The sequence below is a fragment of the Equus asinus genome, chromosome X, assembly GCF_041296235.1.
Source record: "Equus asinus isolate D_3611 breed Donkey chromosome X, EquAss-T2T_v2, whole genome shotgun sequence".
Lineage (NCBI taxonomy): Eukaryota > Metazoa > Chordata > Mammalia > Perissodactyla > Equidae > Equus > Equus asinus.
Window position 1 is genome coordinate 18,929,174 of NC_091820.1, and position 9,305 is coordinate 18,938,478.

General features: G+C 42.4%; 1 protein-coding gene across 1 annotated transcript; it reads left to right on the plus strand.

Annotated features, from left to right (window-relative positions):
* The first annotated feature begins 904 nt into the window (after nucleotides 1-904).
* SAT1 (spermidine/spermine N1-acetyltransferase 1) lies at nucleotides 905-4,355 on the plus strand. Its single transcript, XM_014867871.3, has 6 exons — nucleotides 905-1,579; nucleotides 1,823-1,874; nucleotides 1,961-2,044; nucleotides 3,472-3,573; nucleotides 3,664-3,704; nucleotides 3,831-4,355. Exons 1-6 carry the CDS (start codon nucleotides 1,514-1,516, stop codon nucleotides 3,999-4,001), a joined length of 516 nt encoding a protein of 171 aa, XP_014723357.1. The 5' UTR covers nucleotides 905-1,513; the 3' UTR covers nucleotides 4,002-4,355.
* Nucleotides 4,356-9,305: the final 4,950 nt, after the last annotated feature.

The window sequence follows — 9,305 nt, forward strand, 5'->3', positions numbered from 1 at the left end:
ACATATTTAGACAAGCAAAACAGAACATTGTACAAAAGCAGACCTTCATTAAAGAAAATTATGAAGAGTGTAACCCAGGCAGAAGGAAAGTGTTTCCTCAAGGAAAGTCAGAGATTTGAGAAACAATAAGAAGGGGAAAAAGCAAGAAAGAAAACATTCTGTTAATTCTAAAGATCTCAAGTACAGTATTCCCCCCTTATTTGCGGTTTCACTTTCTCCAGTTTCAGTTACCCACGGTCAACCACAGTCCGAAAACATTAAATGGAAAATTCCAGAAATACACAATTCATAAGTTTCAAATTGTGCACCGTTCTGAGTAGCGAACGTGATGACATCTTGAGCCTTCCCACTCTGTCCCGCCCAGGATGTGAATCATCCCTTTGTTCAGCGTATCCACGCTGTATACCTTAGCCGGTACCACCCCTTAGTTACTTAGCAACCATATCAGTTATCAGATGACTGTCCCAGTATCACAGTGCTTGTGTTCAAGTCGCCCTTATTTTACTTAATAGCCCCAAAGCACAAGAGCAGTGATGCTGGCACTTCAGATACGCCAGAGAAGTTATTGTTGTTAATCTCTTACTGTGCCTAATTTATAAATTAAACTTTATCATAGGTATGTATATATAGGAAAAAACATAGTATATATAGGGTTCAGTACTATCCCCAGTTCCAGGATCCACTGAGTGTCTTGGAACTATCCCCCGCAGATAAGTGGGGACTACTGTACAGGGTGAAAACTTATTGAGGAATCCAAATAAACTACCTTAGGAAATTTTGTAAAACATAAGAATACACAAGGACGTATTCCTTTAGTCATCAGAGTGATGACTTCATCACACAACAGGTCACCTCTGGAAAATTCCAGCGAGAGTGATAAAGGCAAATGACAGACTCCTTGAAAGGATCTTGGGACCCACAGCATCCCCGGGACCACAGTTTGAGAATAGGCCGTCTAATTCTTCTCATCGCCCAAGGCCAGATCTCCTGAGTTTCTTTCCCTGACGGGTCAAGAAAGAAACAGCAAGGTCACTGGTCGGGGGCCATCAGGGAAATTCCTCTCTCTCTTTCGCAAAGGTTACTGGAGGACACGTAGGTTCTGCGGTCCAGCTTCCAGTAAGGCTCCGAGAGGCGCCACTAGAGGGCGCCGCTAGGGAACCCTGCCGCACGCCCCACTGGCCCCACCCGCGCGGCCGGGTTCACACGACGGCCGGAAGAGAGGGCGGCGCCCGGAAGAGGGGGGGCGGTCGCGGCCTGATTGGACGAGGTGCCGCCGCATCACAGCTGGGGGCGGGGCCTCTTCGCGCTAAAAAGAGGAGCCCGGCGGTCGCTCGAGCGCGCAGTTCTGGTCGCTTGAGCTGAAGCTTTTCAGTCGCTCACCGAGGTTCGCCGGGTCATGGTGCCAGCCTGACTGAGAAGAGGACGCTCCCGGGAGACGAATGAGGAACCACCTCCTCCTGCTGTTCAAGTACAGGGGCCTGGTCCGCAAAGGGAAGAAAAGCAAAAGACGAAAATGGCTAAATTCGTGATCCGCCCGGCCACCGCCGCCGACTGCAGTGACATCTTGCGGCTGATCAAGGTAGCCGAGGCCCGGGCTCCTCCCAGGGCGGGGGGTGGCTCCGTCTCCGGGAGAGTCCGCGTCTCGCGCAGGTTCCCCCTTCTCCCCCAGCCCCGCCTGGCCGCGCCGCTCTGGGCCGGACTCTGGGAAGAAATCGCGCCCCGTCTGCCCGCTGCCCCCCCTGCCCTTTCCCGCGGAGCTGCCGGGCCGGGGCCTCACTTAGTTTCCTCTTTCTCTCCCTGTCTCGTATGCGCATCGCCCCAGGAACTGGCTAAATATGAATACATGGAAGAGCAAGTAATGTTAACTGAAAAAGGTAACACGACAGTGGGAGGCGAGGGACGAGCGTCTGGTGCCTGTCACCTTTACCGAGGCTAACACTATCTATGCTGCCCCTTGCAGATCTGCTAGAGGATGGTTTCGGAGAGCACCCCTTCTACCACTGCCTGGTTGCAGAAGTGCCCAAGGAACACCAGACTCCGGAAGGTAACCGCCCTCCCCTTTCAGAAGCCAAAGAAACCGAGTGTTGTGTAAATCGTAGTGTCTGCTGTGTAGAGCCACTTACAACACAGGCCGAAGTTACTGAGAAGTTGGCCAGAAATAATAGCCAACCAGTGTTCAGACTACTGAGGAAAAAAATAGATGTCCGGCACTTAATAATAGGGCGGGTTAACAGAGCTGTGTAAGTATCAGTGCCGTGGAGACCCGGAAGAGTTTGAGCCATTTAAGTAAGTATCACAGTGCTGTGGAGACCCGGAAGAGTTAGGTATAATGTCATTTGTTGTAATTCAGTTTCGTAAATGGTTCTTGTTTGACCCTAACGTAACCTTTTTTGTAATTGTTAAATCACATTTTTTTCTTTAATTTGTCCCAATCTTCAGGTTACAGTCTCTAGCTTCGCCATGTACATGGCCCTTCCGTGTACATGGATGGGCGGGGAGGTAACTAAAAGATCCTTTACACAATAAAGTAGATGATCATGATAAATGAGGTAAGGTCCTATTATCACACACTTAAAACACGGTAGATCAGAAACTCCATTGTACTCGCTTCCTGTCTGTGTTTGCAAAGGACTATAAAATGGCTAGAAAGTTTAATTTGAAACCTTTGCCTCCAGTTGGAATTATAGACACCCGATAAGAGGATGTAAATTTTTTTTTTTTTGCTGGTCCCTGTTGACTGGTCAGAAGACAGCACTAAAAGGGGAAGTTGTTTGGGTGGGTGCTTAAGTTTTTTTCTGACGTCTGTTCCCCAAGCTAGAAGAAATGAGCAGAAAACATAAGGGGTGAGGTGCTTTTTAGAGGGATGTGGATGTTACACAACACCTGTTTCTGGGTACCTCTGCTTCTTCTGGCTTAAAAACTGGGGAGAGCAAATTGAAAATGTGTGAATTGGAAGGCAAGTTCTGAAATTAAACGTTGCTTTTTTTGGCCTGATGTCCTGACCTTAAGGAAGTGGAGTTTCTAAACTACAAATATTTCTTATTCTGAACTGCCGTGTAAACCTGACTTATTCCCAAGTCAACATACCAGTATATCAATAGGATGTGAATAATGTGTGTGTTTAGTTTAAGACCATAGCAGTTTCGCTCTGGCAAGTAATGAACAGCATTCTCGCTTCCTGAGTTTGAGACCCAGCAGATTGCAGAGTGGCCAGTCCACAATTTTAGCCTGGCTTCAGCTAGCTCTAATGTGTGCTTTTGGCAAATACATGTTCTGAGAACAGTGAGATCATCCAACAGTGGCCTGGACTGCACTAGCATAAAAGTCAGGAGACAGTCCGGTTCAGTGGCTACTTATTTTTATAATACATGCATGTATATTTTTTAAAACCTGTGATAGGCTTCTGATTTTGCAGCTACAACTTCCATGGATTGCTTTTCATCCACATCTCATGTGATACTCTTATTACAGGACACAGCATCGTTGGTTTTGCCATGTACTATTTTACCTATGACCCATGGATTGGCAAACTGTTGTATCTTGAGGACTTCTTCGTGATGAGTGATTATAGAGGTATGATTGAGTTCAGGAGGCAGCTCTAAAGAGAATTAGGGCTTGAAGTCTTTAAAATGACTTTTTAAATGGTACTTCTCTTTCTTTTAGGCTTTGGCATAGGATCAGAAATTCTGAAGAACCTAAGCCAGGTACGTCTTGATTTTTGGTTTCTGAATTTGTAAGGGTTACTGGATTATTTTAATGACTGAATCAAAATTGGGTCTTGGAAATCCGGTGAAAGGTCACTGAGTTTGTGTTTTCCTCTCCCATAAAAGGTTGCAATGAAATGTCGCTGCCGCAGCATGCACTTCTTGGTAGCAGAATGGAATGAACCATCTATCAACTTCTACAAAAGAAGAGGTGCTTCTGATCTGTCCAGCGAAGAGGGATGGAGACTCTTCAAGATCGACAAGGAGTACTTGCTAAAAATGGCAGCAGAGGAGTGAGGAGTGCTGGTGTAGACGATGACAGCTTCCATTCTATTTTAGAATAAATTCTCAACTTATCTTGCTTTCTATCCTGTTTGTAGTGAAACAATAGAATGAGCACCCATTCCAAAGCTTTATTACCAGTGGCGTTGTTGCATGTTTGAAATGCGGTCCGTTGGAGATGGTAATCTTGGATGCAGTTTGCCGTCAGATTTCTCCTTGAACATCTTTTTGCTAAACAACTAGGTGGTGTGATCTTAATGTATATGAAAAAACTTCATTCTTGTGAGTCATTTAAATGTGTACAATGTACACACTGGTATTTAGAGTTTCTGTTTTGATTCTTTTTTAATAAACTACCCTTTGATTTAATTGCTTGGTGTCAGCATTTTTACTAATGCTTTATTTCTTAGATATTTTTCTTGCTGTTGAGTGCAAAATAAAAACGGCCAAGAAACAACTTTACAAAGTTGTTTAAAAACAGTTTTTAACCCAGTTTAAAGTTTCTTTTGGTCATGAGAAGCCAGCTGAATTCCAAGGCGTTATATATGTAGCAACATGTAAAATAGGACTTTACATTGATGACACTGTACACTTCATCTTACTGAATTTTCAGGAGCTTAGAAATGGAAGCCCACAATGAATAAGCCCATTTGTCACCCAAGTAAAAGAAGCAGAGATGGGATTCTGAAACATTGGAAACCAGGGGAAAAAAATCTTGGCCGTAACAACCTCATCCCACACAAAATAATATTCTGAAGGGAAAGTGGATCACTTTGCTAAAATCCCACATTTTTACAGGAAATTTGCAAATAAAAATACAGGCTGAGTTGGACACAGGTACCAATCAGGGAAATTAGCATCCCATTTGGAGGGTGAGTTTGTGGTACTGTGTTAACACAATGGGCTTCTGGGAAACAATAGGAGTGCTTAAACCTGGGGGCAGGGGGCTGGACAGTAAATAAAAGCTTCCTCCAGAATAGAAAATAAAACTCAGTAGAGGCATGAGGAAGAAACATATGTGAACTCCTTTTTTTTTTTGCTGGGAAAGATTCATCCTGAGGTAACATCTGTTGCCAATCTGGTTTTTTTCCTTCTTCTCCCCAAAGCCCCAGTACATAGTTGTATATTCTAGTGGTAAGTCCTAGTTCTGTGTGAGCTGCCCCCACAGCATGGCTACTGACAGACAAGTGGTGTGGTTCCACGCCTGGGATCTGAACCCAGGCTGCCGAAGCAGAGCACACCAAACTTTAACCTCAAGGCCATGAGGGCTGGCTCCTGAACTTGTGTTACTCATTAACATTGACCTAAATTCCTAAACCCATTAATTCCCACAATAATAAAAATGTTAGTTGATAAGAACCACTTTACTGATTTCCAGGATTAATATTTTCCAAAAGTCATCAGATACCTGAAAAATAATACTCTGGATTTTCTTTCTGTGTTCTCCAGTTAATAAATACTGGGCTCCTTAGCTGAAAAGGGATTTTTGCCCTGCATATCTTTGTTTCAGTGTCTGTTATGGCTTCCTAAACTAGAAGGCAGCCATGTAAAACAAGTGTGATCCTGTATTGCATTTAATACAGGAGAACTTTGGGATTTATTGGTGGCTCAGAAAGCATGCCATGAAAACAGGTTTACAGGGTCCATTCTCAACCAGAGTCCAGCTAGGATGGCAAGTAACTACAGTACGGGAGAGAAACGCTCGCAAACATAAAAAGGGTTAACAACGCAAAGAGGCTTGCAGGGAAAGAAGACATTTGAAAATTGTGTTTTGGAAAGTGGGCCTCTGAGGAAAACAACTACGTGCTGACTGTGGTTAAATATGTGAATAAATTAAATTAACCAAGCAAGTTACAATATAACTCTTTGTTTTCTCATTCTCCTTAGAGCTTAGCCCTAAAGGCCCAGTGTAGTCACCATGAAAGCTTTTATGAAGTTTTTGTGTCCACGTTAAAGAAGTCCCTTAAGTTTAAAATTTAGAAGCTGAAACACCACAACGTCAGCCCCCTGGAGGTTCAACCCAATTACAAAGACATCCGTTTAAAAACTAAACTATAAAACAAACCTGTAAAACTTGAACTCACCAGGCAAGGAAGAAAACATGTTCCAGGGAAATTATATGAAAGGAAAACAATGATAAACCTGGAAAAGGGGGGGGAAGTTCATATAAGCAACACTTCTGTAAAGATAACTTTAAAATCGCTATTTTACTAAAATATTATGCCTGACATAATCATTTGCAAAGAATAGTATTTCAGGCTGAAGGACTTGCTAATCATTATATAAGGATATTTTGGGATTTTCTCTGTGTGTGTTTTTTTAATATCTGTTATTTGCTAAGTTTATTATGTCCCTTAAAAGACTTACAAAATCAAAATTTCTGATACTATTAAAACAGGAAGTAGCTGGGCTTGTTCACACATAAGCTTATGCCATCCATTATCCATCTGACTACAGAGTCGATAGTAGAGCTATGGTTTGTCATTGTCCGAACCAGAGCCCAAGGACATCAACTGCTTAGATTTCAGAGGTAGCCTTTCTAGGGAAAGAGAGTCTTTTTCACAGAAACGCAGAAGCAACAATTCAGAAACAGCCTAATGGTTTATTAATGCCTTATACCCACTCTACCGTATCCTGTGAGGCTCCTCTCCACTGGCTCCCCAGCAGGGCCTAGAATGGATGGCACTTCTCACTGCTCCTTGAGGCAAGTGGCTGCTCAGCAGCAACTGCTGGAGCTGGCCATGCCCTGGGAAACTGGCCACCACCTCCTGCTACGAAAAGCAGATTCCTCCCTGATTGCGGCAGGCTTGGCCTTGGTTCAGCATCTGCAGGTGGCCATGTCTGCTCCTAGAATTCTGTCTGTTTTCTTTACTGGCCAGATCTTTGTTTTCTTGCATCATCATCTCTTCCTGTGGACTGTTACCTCTGGGTGACCCTGTGCCTCATTCTCGCCCCTTTTCTTTGTGCTGCCAGTCTGGGCTTCAAGCCAGTCAACTCTTAGCCGTAACTCAGGCTGACACCCTTATTGAACTCACCCCATCATCACTGCCTTTGATGCCCCACCTATCAAAGGCCCCCAAATGCCCTTCCTCATAGTGTTCTCTCAGCAACCTATTCCCCCCATCACCTCCTTCTTTCTTGTGGCTTGCATCTGCCCAGCAAATGTTTTCGTAGCTTCCAGATGGTTATCAACATAATGGTTAAGAGCTAACGTTTAGTAAGTACTCACCAGGAACCAGACGTTAACATTTATCCCTTTGTACACATTATTATCTCATCTAATTCTCACAAACACCCTATGAAGTAGGTACTACTATTAATCTCTTTTTATAAAGAGAAACTAAACCTCTAAGGGGTTAAGTTACCCAAGGCCATACAACTAGGCCTGGGAATCAAACTCCAAATCCAAATTTCTCAAACCCCTGGGGTTCACCGCCATATTCTCAGAGAACCTCATATTCTCTATAAGAATGATTGAATGTGGTGTTTCTTTTAGATTATACGCTAAAGAATAATCAGTATAAGCATTTTCTGGATCATCAAAATCAGTAGTTCTCAGTATTGGCTGCACATTAGAACTGCCTAAAAGCTTTTAAGAAATACTAATGCCCCACCGTGAGAGACTCCTAATTTAACTGTATTTTAATACACATTCCAAAGTGAAACCACAGTTGAGAGCCACTGGTCTAGATAACCATCTTGTAACTGAATCCTAGTCACAATTGTGAGCACAACCATTTCAGTTTGTGCTTATACTGCTCTCCTTGGCACTGTATTATTACCAGTGAGCTCTCGCCAAGCAAAGACCAAGTGAAGTCACATCACACAGCATGAAGGAGAGTTTTTAGAGAAAAAACAGTGAGAGAATTATGTCATCTGACTGCATATAGTGCTGAAACCAAAAACATCCACCCCAGTCATCAGTACCATGTTCCTTTGCAAACAGCAACTTCATTTCAGCAAAACATCTTCCCTCACATTAAATCACTGTTGGTCATTTGAATTTTATCAGTTTGGTCATTTTGTTTATATTTGATTTGTAAATGGATATTGGTTTTACAGCTGTGTAGGAGCTATGACATAAAATGTTCACGTCTAGTTATATGTCTATGGTAAATAATAAAATAAAAATAAAAATAATTTCAATCACCAGTGAGGGTCTGGAAGAATTCTTTCCTTTAAAAGGGGTCCATGTTACTCAAGTTTGAGAAACACTGCAATGACCATAACGCAATACTGCCTGCTTCTGTTTGGTTAAAAACGAAGGCCAAAGGCATCAGAGGTAAGACTTTTCCAACCGGGCCCCAATTTGATCAGATTCAGGTAAGAATATTTCATAGATGATGTTTCTTTTTTCCATCAAGAAGCATATAATACCTGGTCGTCTCTTTTTGTGATGCTGGCAGCTGTTAATATCAATACCTAGGTCCACTGATTCATTAGGAGCTGCAAAATGGTGATATTCTATTTCCATCATTCCTTCTTCATTTATTAGCAAAAGTACTTCTATAAAGAGAACTTTCTCCCATCTTGTATTTCATTACCATGAAGTACAGTTCACCCAGGAAAGGCAGGATAAATGCTTGATTCTTTCCTTTTATTTACTAGTTTTCAAAAGAATGAATTAGCTTCTACAGACAGAGGGAGAGGGAAATCCCCCCTTCTATTCTTCTTGTGTTCTTAAGGCTGGACTGATAATAAAACTGACACAAGACCAGATTAACAGGAAAAAAACTAATTTAACATGTGCACACAAGAGATCACAGAGAAATAATGCTCTCTGAGTGAATAAAGCATGTAGTTTATATAGTTTTTTATACAAAGAAACAATAAAATTGTGGGAAAATGACAGGACAAAGAAACTTAGGTTTAGGTACATAATTAGTGAGGAATTTAAACAGAGTTTAAGCTCGAGGTAGTAAATTAGTAAAAATAACAAGGTTGTTTATACAGGCTTCTCGGCCCTGAATTCCTGGCTCTGGTGATAAGAACTCAGGGAGAGCACCTTTGACACGGGAGATTTATTTCCTGATTTCAGGGGGAACAGAGACAGGAGGGGCAGAATGCTCTCCTATACTGGCTGCTGCTCAGGTGCCTTTAATTTGAAATAATCAATATGCCATTGTGGAATATTTTAAAGCAGCCTGTCCTGAGCCCCAACACCAGCATCTTCTAATGAGGCATTGCCCCCCGCCCAAGTATCATTTTTAACTCATGGACTTTAAACATTTCCTGTGTCTTCATTCACTGCCATTCTTTTTCTTTTTTTTTTTTTAAAGATTGGCACCTGAGCTAACAACTGTTGCCAATCTTCTTTTT

Excerpts from the sequence above, each read along its gene's own strand:
- SAT1 (XM_014867871.3), top strand. The coding sequence starts at position 1,514 with ATGGCTAAATTCGTGATCCGCCCGGCCACCGCCGCCGACTGCAGTGAC. Across the intron at positions 1,580-1,822 it reads ACATCTTGCGGCTGATCAAG|GAACTGGCTAAATATGAATA; the intron begins GTAGCCGAGGCC and ends GCATCGCCCCAG. Across the intron at positions 3,705-3,830 it reads TTCTGAAGAACCTAAGCCAG|GTTGCAATGAAATGTCGCTG; the intron begins GTACGTCTTGAT and ends CTCCCATAAAAG.